This window comes from Macrotis lagotis, chromosome 1, assembly GCF_037893015.1.
Source record: "Macrotis lagotis isolate mMagLag1 chromosome 1, bilby.v1.9.chrom.fasta, whole genome shotgun sequence".
Lineage (NCBI taxonomy): Eukaryota > Metazoa > Chordata > Mammalia > Peramelemorphia > Peramelidae > Macrotis > Macrotis lagotis.
Window position 1 is genome coordinate 488,482,243 of NC_133658.1, and position 18,853 is coordinate 488,501,095.

At 36.2% G+C, this 18,853-nt stretch overlaps 1 protein-coding gene across 3 annotated transcripts in view; it reads right to left on the reverse strand.

Annotated features, from left to right (window-relative positions):
* Positions 1–6,894: 6,894 nt before the first annotated feature.
* The window catches only part of LONRF2 (LON peptidase N-terminal domain and ring finger 2), a 97,135-nt gene continuing 85,176 nt past the window's right edge, over positions 6,895–18,853 (reverse strand). For all 3 annotated transcript variants that reach the window (XM_074213795.1, XM_074213793.1, XM_074213794.1), the window contains one exon: positions 6,895–12,387. In XM_074213795.1, coding sequence (XP_074069896.1) covers positions 12,229–12,387 — 159 coding nt within the window. In that variant the 3' untranslated portion in view covers positions 6,895–12,228. The remainder of the gene's footprint in view (positions 12,388–18,853) is intronic.

An 18,853-nucleotide genomic window follows, 5' to 3' on the forward strand; every position in this document is an offset into this window, starting at 1 on the left:
GCTGACCTACCCGCCTACCCAAGTTCAGACCAGGATGATAGCCACCTTCCAATATTTAAAGAATTGTTCCCATAGAGAAGAGACTGAACTTCTGCTTGGTCTCAGATGGCAGGACTGGGAGCAAAGGAGAAGCAGCAGGGAGGTAGATCTGGGTACAGGGCACAGAAATTACAGCCAAGCCAAAGTAGAGGAGAATGCCCTGGGAGTAGCAGATTCACCCTTGATGGAGGTCCTCAAAGACTGGAAGTCCACTCGCTGGGAGATGTTAGGTGAAATTCTTGCTTGGCTGAGTCAGTTGGGTGGCATATTGGATCTTAAAGCTCAGATCTTGTGAGCCATTTGGACCAGTTCCAGTTCTGTGTCAGATGCTTCGACTAGCTCTGAAGCTCTGGACGAGTCACATTGACCGCTCAGCCTCAGACCCAGAATTGTCTGTAAAGTGGGCATAATAGTAGCACCTACCCCCAAAAAGTTATTAGGAGGTCTTATCTAAAACTGTTATGTGTGGGGTGGCTAGGTGGCACAGTGGATTAAGCACCGGCCCTGGAGTCAGGAGTACCTGGGTTCAAATCCGGTCTCAGACACTTGATAATTACCTAGCTGTGTGGCCTTGGCCAAGCCACTTAACCCCATTTGCCTTGCAAAAACCTTAAAACTGTATGTGTATGTTTAGGTACATGTACTGGCCTCTTTCAATTGAGATTCCAAGGTATTCACACCATAATAAACCATCAGAAGATATTAATGGAGAAACAGGACCAAGATTTCTTTTAAGGGGTAAGAGAAACCTGCCTATTGGGAAGACGTATGTGGGGGAGATGGAAATAGGAAGATGTACATGGGGGAGAAGGAAATAGGAAGCAGGGACAATATATGGGTGCAGTTCACTCAAGCAGAGAAAGTAATCTGATCCTTGTTTCTGTGAGAATTAGGTAGGGATAAAGGCAGTTTCATTAAAGAGGAACTATAGCACCTGAACTTTATGGATGAGAGTCAAATGGGAGAGAAGTATTTCAGTCCCAGGGAGGCAACCCAGGGAACAGTATCTCCTGGAGGGGAAGGCATTGCTTTCCCTTTGTCAATGCCCTAGGGCAAAGATGTCCAGGTTTGAGTCTCCAAAGAAGTAAAACTGAGCAGCACCAAGAGAGAAGTATAAGGTGGTTATGGGTAGGCTGCAACATCTAATGAAAGAAGCATTTTTTAAGTGAAGAATATCATTGGAGATATATGTGGCTAAAAACAAAGCACATTTGTGATGTGTGGGTATAACCAATGCACAAAACTCCCTGAAATTTAAAATAAAGGGTTCTAAACCTGAGATAACTATTTAAATATAATTGATTTCCTTTGTAATTTTACACATTTTATTTTATGCATTAAAAAAACCATTCTGAGGGGTGCATAGGCTTTGGCAGTGGGGTTGTCCATGACATAGAAGAGACCAAGAACCTTAAATCTAGGTGATAGTCTGCACTTTGGATGAATCTATGGAAAATTTAAGGAAAGGAAAGGTCAAAAGGATGAAGAGATAGAACCTTTCACTTCATAATTAAAAATGGGGTGAATATCTATGTGAGATTTAACAGGCTCACTAAAATTGCCACCTGATCCTTTCCAGATTACAGTTTAATAATAGAAATGGGGGTCAGGAGAGGAGGAAATTGTCACAAAGGAAGCTGAAGGGGAATGTGAGAGGTCTATGAGGGAAACCTTCAAAGAGAAGAATTAGTTATGGAATGTTGCATCCTGGATGCAAAGATACCAAAAAGCTTGCTCTTGTTTCTCCTTTTCAGGAGAAAGGATGAAAAGGAGGCTCTAAAGGAACTAAAACTTTTGGAAAAATTGCATAAGCAGCAGACTGGCTTATAATAACTTTAGCTAATGAATCTGCATTAAAGATGTAAGACAACTTGAATCCTAATTGGCTTCAAGTCCTCAAACATCAAGGAGTTTGGGACAGTGGGGGGTCTGACTCCAAGCCTAGGACTTGAGTGTCAAAAAGCAAGGTGATTATTAAACTGGGATGAAGGCCTAGCACTACCAACTGAGTTTTTTTGGGCTTGCCCCTATCATCAAAGTACAATATCACATTAGAAAGGCAGCTCTATGACCATTACCACTACAGATAAGAAAACTGAGGGAGACAAAAGTTAGGTGACTTGCCAAAAGTGACATAGTTGGCAAAAATATCTAAAGTTGGATTTGAACTACAGTCTTCCTTACTCTAGGCCTGGTGTTTTATTCATTGAGCCCACCTAACTTGACCTTGACTAGGCCAAGAAATAATGCGATTAATTGGTTCTTTGGGAATTTCCTCCCAAGTTTTATTTGAGAATCTGTGTGTTTGTATTTTCCCTCAAGCATTTATTTTTCATCTCTTGTGAAATGTAATATGTAGTAATTTCCCAATGCTGAATATATGGACATACAAGTAGGAATTGGATACATAGGTTTTTTTTTAGGTTTTTGCAAAGCAAATGGGGGTTAAGTGGCTTGCCCAAGGCCACACAGCTAGGTAATTGTTAAGTGTCTGAAACCGGACTTGAACCCAGGTACTCCTGACTCCAAGACTGGCACTTTATCCACTATGCCACCTAGCCGCCCTGGATACATTTAAAAATTATTTTATAATAAAATTTTCTCTTTTGCAAATTTTATAATCTTTTGATCAATAAACATTCATATTCTTGTATTCTTATTAGTTTAAAAACATCCTCTCACAATTCCTAGTACAAACATTAAGATCTTGTTTTGCAGATGAAGTCTCAGAGAACATTGCTCATGGTTACACAATAAGTAGCAGAGTCAAGACTAAATCCCAGGTTTCCCTACTCATGAACCATTATTTTTTCCATCCTAACATACTACCCCTCTTTAATGTAAAATCAGTTTACACTTATAAAGTACTTTATGGCCAACAAAGAACTTTCCTGAAAATTGTAATTCAATTCTCACAATAGGTAACAAGTTTCAAGTATCATTACCTTCATTTTATGGCTGATCAAAGTGAAACTCCAAGAGGGAGGCATCTCTTGCCATAAATAGGCAGGCTCTCTTGTCTGCTGGTAACCCAGTCTTGATTTCATGTCCTTTGACTCTAGGTTGGATGTTTAGAGGGCATTAATTTTATCACTAAACACTGGTATATAGAACCAAAATGGCATTCTTTGCTTGATCCTGCTGTCATTTCCTGACATTTTCACTTTGGGGTTGGGGGTTCTATATAAAACTACTTGCTTTGGAAAACTAACCCTGCTTTTTTTTTCATTTGCTCAATATTTTTCTTCAATTACATGTAAAATTTTTTTTAACATTTCTTTAAAACTTTGAGTTCTGAATTCTCTTCCTCCCTCCCTTCCCCTACTCCCTGAAATGGTAAGCAATCCAAAATAGGTTATGAATATGCAACTACATAAAACATATTTCCATATCAATCATTTTTAGGGAAAAAGTTCCTTTAATAAGAAATCAGCTGTAATGTACAAAAATTAGTGGTATTGCTGTGATACTGCTCAGGAGTTGATGAGCATTTGCCACTCTATGGGGGGAAAGTTTAAAATGGAGCATTTACTACTGGCAAAAAGCTTTTTTTGAAGCTCCTGTTATAGATATCTATTTGAATCTGAGTTTGTTATGCTGAAACTTTGACATATCTAGCAAAAGAGGTGGTGAAGCAGGTTGCTTCCTTAATTTATGACTTGGGATATTTTTAAGAATATGACCTCTCTAAGATTTAATTTCTTACAACTGCATTAATCATATAGTATCGCATTTTAATGTCCAGTAATGAATAGATAAGTATCTAAGGGATAAGTATCTGCAAAAAGCATGGTATGCAATTTCCCTAGATCCTTATATCAAACTTCAAAATCTTGCCCTGAATTTTAATAGTATTTTTATAGTATTAAAGGCCATGGTAGAAACCCTACTTAGCAGGGTGAGCTGCTCTGGCAGTCTTATGCTGCCCAATCAAGTGATATCCCATTCAACAACAGTTTCTAAACATCTCAGACAAAATGAGTTTGGACAATGGATATGTTTGATCTCTTACGAATTTAGTTTTAAAAGAAATGTCTTAATGACCATGAAATTATTAAACTAAAAATATAACTTTTTAAAATATAAAATTATATAAATTGTACCAAGAAAAAAGTGCTCTAGAAGGAAAATATTTTTAAAAATAATCTTGGTCTATATATGTAATTTCAAGTTGAAGCTTCTAAATTAATCACAACTCAAGGTTAAAGTCAAGACATGTAAGTCACCAATGAGCTACCTGAAACTGAATTTAAGAGTGATGTGGAATGCATAAAATTCCTATTAAAGGGTTATAAAGGATTATAATATTTACTGGTTCTACCTTTCTGATGAAGAAATCTCTTTCACAACATTTCTAAGAGATATCTAGCTTGAAGTACTTCTAGTAATGGCAAACTCATTACTTTTATTTTTTTTAGAACCCCCCCCCCAATTCATTTATTTATTGGGTGGTTTTGCAAGGTATTGGGGTTAAGTTACTTTTCAGTAAACTGAATAGTTAGAAAGTTCATCTTTACTTTCATCTGAAATAGTCTCTTCTGGTAGTTTTATATTCTGAGGTCGTGCAAATTTATCAATTAACTTTTTGCAAATTGCAATCTTTCAAATATTAGATAATGCTGATCATGTCCACTCTGATTGCTCTTTTTTGGGCCAAACATAACTTAGTATCTTCCAATATTTCTCTATGACTAGAAGTATGCATTCTTATAGAGTCTTATAATTATTCACATAATTCACATGAACAGATTGAGCTAACCGGACATTCCATGTGATTAGTCACAAAGACTGAAACTATTCAATCTTACCTCCCACATCTACTCAGCTCAAAGCCTGAGCTCCAGGTGGGTCTCCATTTTGTTGTACCCCAACAAACTTGGCCAACAAGTGAAATGGATAGAGAGCACTGGGGCAAGAGTCAGAAAAACATGGGTTCAATCCAGGTCATATAATTTTGGGCAAGTCACTTAAGCTCTGTCTCAGTTTCCTAAATTGTAAAATGAGGATAATAATTGCATCTATTCATAGGGTTGAATGAGATAATCTTTGTAATGCTTAGCACAATGGATAGCATAAGCAGGTACTTAAAAAAATGTTTATTCTCTATTTTTCACTTCTGTCTCTCAGTTTGTGTTAAGAGCTACTCCCTTCCCCTTGAAATGCCTTCCATACTTTTGGCTTATTCTATTCTTGTCCATCCTTCCAAGTCCAGCTCAGGTTCTGATTTCATTCACACAACCTTCTTTTCGCCTATATTTCTTTTTCATTTCTAGAGTGACCTGTAGTATCTAACTCAGAGGGTTGCCAGACTCAAGGGAGATAATGCATAAAGCTATGAACTCAGTGATTATAAACATGGTCCCATCTTAATGAACATGACTTAACATTTCAGGAAAACTAGTATGAATGTTTTCTAATTGTTTTTATTATTGGAAATTCTTTCCTCAATAAGGGAAAGGGTTGAATTCTATGCTTTTTTGCCAGGTTTTAGAGTGAGGAACATAAATGTAGGTAAATTAGAAATATTTGTTGAAATCAAATGGGAACTACTGGACAAAGAATTCTTCATCTGACTAAAACCTGAAACTTACAAAAAATAATCTAGACAAATTAATCTATGCACTTGGGCACTTATGAATAGTAAATTTGCATGATATAGGGATAGGGGTTTTGAGCTTTCTTTCCCCACAAACAACCATAGCTCTATGGATGCAGGTCCTAACACACCTGATTGGCATTAATGGGTCAGAAACAGGACCTATGAGTTTATTGGTAGAGGGTCATTCCCAAGTGAGGCAGCTCCTCTACCATGGCAGCTCACAAGTGTTAAGAGAACTTTTCAGCAGAGATATCATACTCAAATATAAATGGATCCCAGAGGGCTACATACTATGAAAACTTCAAATTCATATTATTCTTATATTTTTATTACGTTTGTTAACCATCTCCTAATTACACTTAATCTGACTTCTGCCCATGGTGCCTTTGACTAGGATCACAAAGCCATTATGCATCTGAGACAGCACTCCAGTCCAGGTGCTTCTACCTTTAAAAGCAGTTCCCTCTTCACTACAATACACTACCTCAACATAAGGCATAGTTTGGTGTTCATTATTTTTATATTCACAATGTGAATAAATTAACTCTTTAACAGATTATTTTATATTCATGGTGTTCACTGTAGCAATACATTGAAGCCACCAAAGTAGGAAGTTTTCTATACTGTATAGTTTCAAAAGGCTCAATATCTGAGTGATTAGTAGCCTTCATTTTCCATTTAAATATGCCAAAGAGAAGTATTGTCTTCCTCCTGTCTAGGTAAACAAAAACTAGGAGTACTCCAAGGACAACATGAATTTCTCCTTAAACCATGGGGAGATCCTGTGGTCATAAAAGCCCTTTCTAGCAGCTACATTAGTAATTGAGTTTGAAGAAAAATCAAACAATGGTTTGTGGGCTACCCAAGATCCTGCCCAGGTGGGAGGGGGCTCAAAAGAAAGGAAAGCATTTCAAGACAGTGTATTGTCTTAAAGAAAAAATTATCTTAACTGTCCTTGACACTGTACCACAAGCCCTGACATGGATGCATGATCCCTGTGTGGCCTTGGACAAGTCAACCTCTTTCAGTTCCAGTTTTCTCAAGGGTAAAATGAGACTCTGGTGGCTGAACCACCCCTACATCTATCATTTTCATTTGGGATCAAAAAAATTAGGCTACTTTTTAAAACGTCAATGAAGAATAATCAGTACAAGTGAGTAGAGACTGAGGAAAGGATAGTAAATGGGATCTCACTTCTAAGTCACTACCTTCTAAATTCACGAAGAGGTTTTTATTACAGCAGATATGCAACAATGAGAATTTGATTTATTTATTCCAAACATCACATAAATTAAATATACATTTCCAATGAATATTACAAATATACATGAAGTGAATATTGCAGCATTTCAGTTTGGCTTTACATATGCAACAAGAATGCCAAACACTGTTATGACAACATGGACCTGTCTTATAGTTAATATAAAAGAGAAGGCGCAGATTAATAATTTATATTACACAGATGTAAGAACACATTGTCTATCTTTAAACAGGTAAGAGCATGATTTCATTTCAAGTTTATCTATGTTAAAACTTACTTGTTCAAACCTGCTCATTTAATTATATAAAAAATACAAATCAGATTCTTAATTGGTACAATCATTTCACAACTGCAAAATTAAGGCGCTACCAATACCAACTCCACTAGCATGAAAGCTACATATGAATATACTATACAACTTTCCATCTTGGCAAGAACCGTTTTTCCATGTATTTCAGTGTGAAAACTGTGTGGGGGTATGCAGCGAGAGGTATGAAAGTCTAACTGATCAGACTTTTAAGTAGTATAAAGCTAGACAAACTATTCATGTTAAATTATTATGATAGATGGCAAAGGCCTCAAATGGCATTTTAAAAAATGGTCCCTGAAAAGCAAAAAGTTATAGTCTATTCATGTTAAAAACTGATTTTCATTTTTTTTTCTTTTTAAGGCTTCTAATTGCCAATTCAGTCTCATTAATTGGGGAACATAATCAGGGCAGAATCTTGGTCTAAAATTTCTTACCTAGAGGTTTCCATTTTCTCTGGCCTTCAGTGCACAACTCTGATATATAATCCTTCATGCAACCAAAGATTTTTCTTCTACTTCATGGTGGAGACAAGTGGGTTCTTCATTAAAATGGTATACACAAATTGCATAGTTGGGGTGGGTTGCAGTCACAATGCCTACCTACATACCACACTTTGACTTATTTAGCAAGGACAGACATCTTCCTTTAGCTGAATTCAGATATACATATCCAGGCATGAATTATGATCCCCAACTTTGCCAGACTGTAGTTATGTGCCTATATCATACCAAAATAATATTTTATAAAAAAGCAGAATATCCTAATGGCAGAACTATTAGTGAAAGGCTATTCTATGGGTTGGTCAGACTTAAGTCAACATTTCTTAGCATTTAAACATTTTCTGAGTACTTCAGTTGGTCCTTTCCTAAGAGTCAGATGCAAACTTCTTAGGATGAAATATCTAGCACCAGTGAGAAAAGGAGGTGAAAATCAGTAACATTTCAGGGTTCAGTGTTTTCTACCTGTATGCATGGCTCAATATGAAAAATGTTCCCCTTTTACCTATTTGTGACTGTGAGATCTCTGAATTAGGTTTCTAATAGGCAACAGGAAAAGAACTTATCCAAAATAGTGTTATGCTATTTAGTGTGAAATTAAGCTGGGCAGAGATTGCCCAGAGAAACACCAGTTGCCACTGCCAATTTGTGACTCCTATGCTATTTGATGGGAGAAGGCTCCTATCTAGGAAAAATAATGCCATGAGCTCTGTAGAAATAGATATTACCCGTAATTTTCTGTTCCAAACTTTCTGGGTTGCTTTTAAATTTTTTTTATTATTATTTTCAATCACAATTCCTCCTTGTAGAAGATCACTATTCAAATCTGTTTAGTTTATAACTTTATTTAAAGGATAAAATGTACAACTTTTGAATATAAATTTTGAATTGGTAGAAATTACCCTAGTTTGAGTGGTTAGAAAAGAAAACAGAAAAAAGATGAGAGGAATCAGAAACACAGAACTACTTCAAGAGGAAAAATTTAAAATATTACAGTAAACTCTCTGTTATCTCACAATTTGAAAGAATAGTGTACTCTGACTGATGGCTACTGTGGCTATGATGAGTATATTATTAAATGCTGGTAATATTTAATGAAATAAATTAACACAAAAACCACCAGATAATTCTTACAATAACTCTTCAAAGTTGATATCTTTCACTTATATTTAATCTCTTGTTCATAAAGGTTTATTCACAGCAAAACAAACCACTTCTAGGACTTATTAACACTAAAAATGGGCACATACTGGTCCACTTTTTAGTACAGTAAAACAACCTTACCTTGTGGCTGCTGTCACAGGTCTCAACATTCCATGTTTTCAATATTTACAACTGCCAAAGAGTCTAATTTCTGCTCTGGGGAAAAAAAAATTGTGGATATCTCATTTTGAAGCAAAAGTGTATTCCACTTTGATGGGGAAATATCCTCAATTTGTGATCTTTGATGCTACTGTAGCTTGTGCCCATCTTTACCTTGGTTTTTTTCAACTTTAGATTTTAAATAAGCTCATTTGGTTAGGGAGAGAACATAGGGAGAACTAGAAGGAGTCTTAGTAGACAGCTAATGTGTTTCCCTTACTATACAGATGAAAAATATGAAGGCACAGCAAGAAAACAGATTTTGATGGAGGTGGGCTCTGACACCCTTGGATTCTAAAGGCAGTGTTGTTCTGCTATTACCATATCAATTCCAGTTTAAATAATGTTAAATAACAGAGAGCTTAACTGTACACCGTGAAGAAAAATTACTCCAAGAATTGGCATTACTATTATTAAATTTAGTACAAGTTAAAAATACTCATGAAAAAGAAAGAAAAAGCAGTTGTTAAGGTTATTATGATTAAAACAATATTGTTCAAGAAAATTCATGTCAAAATAAACTTAAAAGGCCCTGGCTTTGAATGACAGGCAATATTAATTTACAAGGAATACTTAGAAAATTTGACATTTCTAGTGTTAGTTAATAAACAGGTTTGATCTACCATAGTTTTAATGCTCCCAATTTTGGGGCAGAATTTCAACAAATTGAAGTTTCAATGTTTTTGCTTTTGTTTTTAACTTGAAAATTTTTGTCAAAGAATGACCATAGCAAATAGAAATCTGACTTTCTTGTAAGTGCACCCTGTTATCCAGGTGCACTTCAAGCACTCAGTTGCTGAGGAATATTAGACTTGGTATTTTGTGACAGCACTAAAATTGTGACCTTAAACAGTGTTCTAGAATTATTAAACTATTTCCTTTGTTGCAGCACTGTTATATATAGTATGTAGCAACTTATAAGGAAGACAGAACAGATTTGGTAGGCTGCAAATAGAAATAAATGAAAAGAAGAAGGAAAAGAAAAAAACAATAAGGATGCTAACTCACCAAAAGAGTCTTTCTCCGGGAATTGTGAGCTACATTTTGACAGTGCAGAGGACACTATGACAGTTTCTAAATGTTAGTGGGAAGAGAACTGATACAGATAACCCTTTTATTATTCTAACCATGGAAACTTTTTTTGCAGAAAGCTACCAGAACTATGTCACTGGTGGTAAATTATATGCTAAAATTTTTAATAACATTTACAAGTATATGGAGTTTAGGTAGAAAATATTTTCCATAAAGAAAAATATACAGAATATTCAGTGCAAATTATCAATTTTTATGAACCACCAATAATAAAAGCTTTCTGGAACATCACATACTTGGGTTTTTTGTTTTTTTTTTTTGTTAGAAAACCAAAGACTTCAATGCCCCAGAAAGTTGAATACTGTTAAAATTGTTAAACGTTTTTATTGATACAAGATCTTAGAACTGATTTGGGCAAACTGATTTTAAACTACATCTGTTCTGAGATAAGAAATTCAAAATAAGCAAGTGAGGCACTTTAAACATTTGATCATGAAATATTTTCAAAATTCCTTTTCTTTAAAGTATTACATGGCACAGGAAACCTCCATGTCTCTTGGAAAGATCAAATTTACGCCACCCACAACCTTCTGCTTGTATAAGTACTTTTATGTATTGGAAACCCATATATATTGAACAAAGTAATACTGTCATTTTACTAAATTCCTAATAATCTGATTAACGGACTGACAAACCAGAAACATTTGGTATTATGAAATATATTTTAAAAAACCAAATACCATATACATTGAATGAAGATAACAAAGCTTTAAGTGAGATCTGCCTTTCATTTACATAAAGTCCATGCCTTCTTTCATTTTGAAAACATCAATATCATGGACCAAAAATCTGTCCACATGCACCAACTGATATGTAAATCAGAACAGTAACCAGTACAGGTTAAAATATTCCTTTTAACCAACACTGTTCCAAATAAAATATGTATTAGGCTGGCACATATGGGCAATACTTCTTTAATACATAATACCTGTTCTGATCATTGTAGGCTAATCTGTTTCTAAATACAAGGGTTAAGATTTTTAAGCTGGTGTTATAGGGAAACTTGCAGAATGCTTACACACCCACACCTATCACACACAATCATAAACTTTCTGTGGATCTGAAATGGAACAGAAAACTATTTCATTGCAGCCTTTAAGATCTTCATGTAGTAGTGGAGGGGTGTCAAACTCAAATCTGTTGATGGGCTAACTTTCTGCTTATGAAAGTAATGATGGGAATAGACTAATACTTCACAAAACATACATCATTAATTAATAAGACAGGGTTATTTATATTTTCTAAATGTCCAGTGGGCCAGCTTCAGCCTATAGGCTGTACATTTGACATCCCTATAAATGTAGCAGACTACCTTGGTCTTCTTGATTCTTTACTGAATAGCTAGCTTCTGACCAGATGTACAACTTTTTTTGAAGTATACCTCTTTCAGATGTATCTTGACATTCATTTGATGACAACATGCAAATTACAACACTAGGGACTACTACAGGCTACCAAATACAACTCTATTTAGTAGCTATCACTTATGTAGACATTACATACCTTTCATTGGACAATGCCTTAACTACTCAAACTTCACAGACAAGAATATTTCGTAAACACAAAAAAGGGTGGCAACATTGTGTAGTAACAATGTGCTCCAGGAAAACTACTTCCATATGAAAATTTAGTTTCCCTCTGGCAAATACATCTAATTTAGCAAGAGATTTTACTGTCAAGGGAGTTCATTTTCCCTTATCAAATTCAAACTGCACATAAGCCACTTGTGGTGTTCCAGTGCTTTTGAGCACAGTGTATTGCAGGCTAGAAGCATTTATTATGAAGAGGTTTTCTGAAATTGTTTCCACATCTATGGACTCCATTATAATTGTAGAATTACATTGTAGAGGCTCAGGTTCCACCAGGATGGCAGGCACAGTGTTTTCACTTCTGAGTAGGGTTCAAAATTTCATAAATTGTCCATTTTGTGACCCTATAATTAGTGTGTCTCACACACCAAAATGGATGGCTATTCACCTGTGCTTGACACTTAAAAGCATAAGGGTTTCCATCAATCTTGAGACAAAAATCTCAATTTGTCCTCTATCTGGTTGTATATTAGCCCTTGTCATCTGGGTCTTTTACGTGTTACAAATATTAATACACGTCTGATGGCAATTAGACGATCTTTAAGGGATGTCATACCAAGTATAGCAAGTTGAGCCCGGTTTTCTAATGGCAACACAGCCAGGAGCCACCAATACCATGCCGGACCACTTGGATTACTCTGAAGAAGAAGAAATAAAGACAAAGAAACAAAAAATTACTAATTAGAGAAGAATGCTGGTATTACTTCCACCATTCCCTTCAAACCTCACATATCAGAGAGTCTACCTCTGTTACAAGGTAAGTTCACATTTCATCCTGTCTTCAAAATTCAGTTTACTTTTAGATAATCACTTACCCAGAGATGGTGGATGCTATACATTGAGTCAGTCAGTTGGTCAATAAACATTTATTAATCTTTTACTATGTGGAAGCCATTGTGTTAAGTGTGCTAGAGATACAAAAAAAAAAAAAGAAAGAAAAAAAGAAAAAGGAAAAGACACTTCCTGCTCTCAAGAAGTTAAGTCTAGGACTTCCAGCCAAGATGGCAGAGAGAAGCCAGGCATTGTGCTAAGAGCTCCTGACTTTCCCCTCAGAAATAATATGAAACAAACCTCTTTTTTTTAATTTAAATTTTTTTTATTAAAGATATTATTTGAGTTTTACAATTTTCCCCCAATCTTGCTTCTCCCCCCCACACACACACAGAAAGCACTCTGTCAGTCTTTACTTTGAAACAAACCTCTTAATAGAAATTCAATCGACAAAACCCAGAAAAAGAAGCTAGGAGAATAACATCTACCAACATGGTCTATCTCTGGGGATTGTCGGTGAGCCAGGGGCAGAGAACAGAGAAGAGAGCCAGCCCAGGGGCAGGGGGGTGAAAGCTGGACTAATCTAAGATCAGCTGCAGTCTTTGGTTGTGGGAGTGGCAATCTGGGGCACCCCCAGCAGGGCTGGAGTGCAAGTTCCAGCACAGGGAGTTATAGAGTGCAGTTGGATACCATTCTGCTGGACTCTACTGGTCTGGAGGATTGTGGGCTCCATACTTCCATTTCAGCAGAGCCCTCTTCCCAGAACAAACACAGTGGATAGTCAACCCCCCCCCCCCAGGCTCAGGCATGGGCAGCAGAGCACCCTCAGCTGAATAGGGATATAATCTACCTTGCTCCAGGGCCCAGCCCACATTGTTCAAGGATAAAAGTATCCAGCAACAGCACCACCCCCCTCCAGGCCAAGGAAAAGGGCCTCAAATCAAGGTCACAGACACTCCAGAGAAAGCAACCAGCACCCCCTACTGGCCAGCCCACTTGCAGTTACTAAACTCTGTGAGTAAAGCCTCTAGGGATCTCAACACCAAACTTCTGTGAGCCAGCCCCTCCCCCAATACAAGAGCTTAGGATGAAGAAAGACCAGCAGAAGGGGAGGGGGTCCATAGAAAACTACTTAGAAGGCAAAGACTGTAATTCAAAGAGATCTAGAACTTCTGAGGAGAATATGACTTGGTCTCCAGCCCAGAAAGACTTCCTTGAGGAAGGAATTTAAAAATCAATTGGAAAATTTGGGAAAAGAAACCCAAGAGAAAATTAACACCTTTCAAAAAGAAAACAAATCCTTTGAAGATACAATTGGAGAAATGCAAAAAAATAAATGAATAAATCTCTCAAAACTTCAATTGGATAAAATAGAAAACTCCTTCAAAAATAGAACTGATCAACTGGAAAAGGAGTTGCAAAAGGTGAATGAAGAAAATTCCTCTCTAAAAAAACAGAATGGAGTTTGTGGAAACTAATGACTTCATGAGACAACAAGAATCTGTTAAACAAAACCAAAAAAATTGGAAAAATAGAAGAAAATGTAAAATACCACACCAGCAAAATCACTGACTTCAAGAATAGATCTAGAAGAGACAACTTAAATCATTGGGCTCCCTGAACACAATGAAGAGGAAAAAAAAGCCTGGACTCAATATTACAGGATTTTGTGATGGAAAACTGCCCTGACATCATGTAACCAGAGGGCAAAATAGTTATTGAAAGAATACTTCAATCCCCTCTTGAAAGAGACCCCAAAATGAAAATGCCAGGAAATATTGTGGCTAAATTCCAGACCTATAAGATACAAGAAAAAATCCTGCAAGCAACCAGAAAGAAACAATTTAGATACCAAGGAGTCACAGTAACAATTTACAACACAGGACCTGGCTGCATCAATATAAAGGGATCGAAGGGCCTGGAATGCGATATTCTGAATAGCAAGGGAGCCTGGAATGAAAAAGCCTTCTGAGCCTTCTCTTCTAGGGAAAAAGATGGACATTCAATGAAATAGGAGACTTCTAATTTTTTCCTGATGAAAAGACCAGAGCTAAATAGAAAATTTAAACTTCAAACAGGAGACTCAAGAGACACATTAAAAGGTTTAAAAAAGAAAAAGAGTAAAGGGAAAAAACCTGCTATTCAATAAGAAGAAACTGGCTATATCCCCACCTAGGAGAAAGATTCTCATAACTCTCGAGAACTGTACTCTATTGGTGAGAATATACTTAGCCAGAAATAATGCACAACTCATGACTTGTCCGTGACTCTTGATAGAAAGATTTAAAAACAATATCTCCTTAAAAGGGGGGGAGAGTAAAGAGACAGGAGGATGGGGAGATTGAATGGGGTAAATCACATTACATAAAAGACCTATTGCAATAGAGGTGAAGAAGTGAGGTGAGAACCACCTGAATCTTACTCTTATAAGACTTGTCTTAAAGTTAACATCCATACACACTACACACACTCAGTTAAGAAACTTATCTTACCTTTCAAGTATTAAAAGGGGAAGGGGGAGGGGGAGGGGAAACTAACAGGATGAAGGGAAGGAAGAAGGGGCAAAGAGAAAGGGGAAAAAAGGGGAGGGGGATTGGATATAGGAAGGCAAGCACACTGAAGGTGGTGGTATTCAGAAACAAAATATAGGGGAATATGGATAAAGTGAAAAAAGAGGGAAAATACAAGCAGAAGGAAGATAGAATGGAGGGTAATAAAGAGTTAGTAATCATAACTATGAATATGAATGGGATGAACACTCCTTAAAACGTAAGTGAATAGCATAGTGGATTAAAAAACAGAATCCTACAATATGCTGCTTATAAGAAACCCATATGAAGCAGAGAATTACATATAGAGTAAAGGTAAAAGGTTGGAGCAAAATATATTTTGCTTTGGTTGAAGTGAAAAAAGCAGGGGTAGCAATCCTTATCTCAAAGCAGCTGCAAAAATAGATCTCATTAAAAGAAATAAAGAGGGGCAGCTAGGTGGTGCAGTGGATAGAGCACCATCCCTGGAGTCAGGAGTACCTGTGTTCCAATCCAGCCTCAGACACTTAATAATTACCTAGCTGTGTGGCCCTGGGCAAGTCACTTAATCCCATTTGCCTTGCAAAAACATAAAGAGCTAAAGAAGGAAACTACATCCTCCGGAAAGGTACTTTGGACAATGAAGTAACTTCAATATTAAATGTGTATGCAATTCTTAAAGAAGTTGAATGAGTTACAGGAAGACATTGACAATAAAACTCTATTAGTGGGAGACCTCAACCTCCTACTCTCAGATTTAGATAAATCTAACCATAAAATAAGTAAGAAAGGAAGTTAACGATGTAAATAGATTATTAGAAAATCTAAACATGTAGACCTTTGGAGAAAATTGAATGGGGATGGAAAGGAATATGCTTTTTTTTTGCAATACATGGAATTTACACAAAAACTGACCATGTACTAGGGCACAAAGACCATGGATAAAGGCAGAAATAGTGAATATATCCTTCTCAGATCATAATGCAACAAAAATTATATGCAATACTGGGCCAGGGAGAGATAGACTTAAAACTAATTGGAAACTAAATATCCTCATTTTAAAGAATGAGTGGATCAAACATCAAATTATAGAAAGAATTAATGATTTCATCCTGGATAATGACAATAACGAAACCATACCAAAATATGAGATACAGCCAAGGCAGCTGTCAGAGGATATATTATATCTTTAAATGATTACATGAATGAATTAGAGAAAGAGGAAATCAATAACCTAAACATGCAACTAAAAAAAATTAGAGAAAGAACAAATTAAAACCCCCCAATTAAATATCAAATTAGAAATTCTAAAAATTAAAGGAGAAATCAATAAAATTGAAAGCAAGAAAACTATTGAACTAATAAATAATACCAAGAGTTGATTTTATGAAAAAAACCCAATAAAATTGATATACCTCTGGTTAATTTTATTTAAAAAAAAGGAAAGAAGAAAACCAAATTGCTGGTATCATAAATGAAAAAGGTGAACTCACCACCAACCAGGAGGAAATTAAAATAATAATGCAGAATTATTTTGCCCAACTGTATGACAATAAATTTGATAATCTAAGTGAAATGGATGAATATTTACAAATATATAAATTGCCCAGGTTTAATGAAGAGGAAATTAAATAACCCTATCTCAGAAAAAAGAAATTCAACCATCAATGAACTCCCTAAGAAAAACTCTCCAGGACCATATGGATTCACAAGTGAATTCTATCAAACACTTAAGGAACAATTGGTTCCAATTCTATATAAACTCCCTGGAAAAATAGGTGAAGATAGAATTCTAACTCTTTCTATGATACCAATATGGTGCTGATACCTACACCAGGAAGACTCAAAACAGAGAAAAAATATTATAGATTTCCCTGATGAATATAGATGCAAACATCTTAAATAAAATCTTAGCAAAACAATTACAGCAAATCATTACTAGGATAATACACTATGACCAAGTAGGATTTACCCCAAGAATACGGAGTTGGTTCAATATTCAAAAAACTGCTAGTATAATTAACTATATCAATAATAAATCTATCAGAAATCATATGATCATATCAATAGATGCTGAAAAGACCTTTGACAAAATGTTGCATCCATTCCTACTAAAAACACTAGCGAGTGTAGGAATAAATGGATTGTTCCTTAGAATAATAAGCAGTATTTATCTGAAACCATCAACAAGCATTATATGCAATGGGGAGAGGCTAAAGGCATTCCCAATATCAGGATACCCAATATCACCACTACTATTCAATACTGTGTTAAAAATGTTAGCTTCAGCAATAAGAGAAGGAATTAGAATTGGGAAGGAAGAGACAAAACTCTCTCTCTGCAGATGACATGATGGTATTGAAGTACAATACCAATGTTTGTGAAATTCCTGTACAGAAAGGGGTCCCTGACATCCTTCTGGGACCTGAGAAATTCCTTAGAAATATAACTTTGGCTAGGTGCCTTTGGGTCTGAAAATAGTCTGAATAGGACCCAAGGGGTCACAGATATACCATAAATTTAGCTAAGATTTAGAAAGCACCCTTGTTAGCCTAATTATCTTGCTATATCTGTAAGATTCTTGCTTCCTCCCAGGACTGCCTCCCCTTCCCCAGATGCAGCTGGAACCATAAGATAGTAAAGTTCACTCCCTCAAACCTGTGGGAAGCCTGTACTTGACTCCCTCCATCTCAGGAAACATGTTCAGACATACACAGAGACCTTGACCCTTTCCCACTCTGTCCAGTCCCCTATCTATACTGAGCCATTATGCTTACATATGTTTGTATTAGTATAACAAGACAATATATCTAACTACTGTCTTTGCTTCTGTATCTTGCTTGCTCTCAGTACCTCCCCCCCTCAAAACACTATAAAAACCCTATCCCTCTGAACACGGTGCTGTCTGATTTGGGTATTCTTTAATCCCCAGACAGTCCCCAGGAATAAAGAACTCCAACCTTATCAAATTCTGGTCTCTGTCTCACTCTTTGGGTACAACAGTATACCTAGAGAATCCAAAAAATCATCCAAATAGGGATGCCCAGTATCACCACTACTATTCAATACTGTATTAAAAATGCTAGCTTAACAGCAACATGGGGAGTGATGATCAATCTTGACTGACTCACTCATTTCATTAGTGCAACAATCAGGGAAAATTTTGGGCTGTCCGCAATGGTGAATACCATCTGTATCCAGATAAAGAACCATGGAATTTGATCAAAGTCCAAGGACTATTATCTTTAATTTAGGAAAAAAACCTGATATCTTATTGTCTGATCTTGTTATCTCTTATACTTTGTTTCTTCCTTAAAAATATGATTTCTCTCTCATCAATGTATAACATGGAAACAATGTAAAGACCAGCAAATTGCCTTCTGTGAGGGGGGGGGGGTAGGGGGAAAATTGTAAAACTCAAAATAAATAAAATCTTTAATGGCAAAAAAAATGTTAGTTTCAGCAATTACAGATGAAAAAGAAATTGAAGGAATTAGAATTGGGAAGGATGAGACAAAACTCTCTTTACAGATGATATAATGGTATACCTAGAGAATACCAAAAAATCATCTAAAAAAACTGCTAGAAACAAGTAGCAACTTTAGCAAAGTCGCAGCTTATAAAATAAACCCTCATAAATCCTCAATACAGCAGAAAGAGCTAGAAAGAGAAATCCCATTCAAAGTAACTTCAGAGGACTAGATGGCGTAGTGGATAAAGCACCAGCCCTGGAGTCAGGAGTACCTGAGTTCAAATTCTGTCTCAGACACTTAATAATTACCTAGCTGCATGGCCTTGGGCAAGC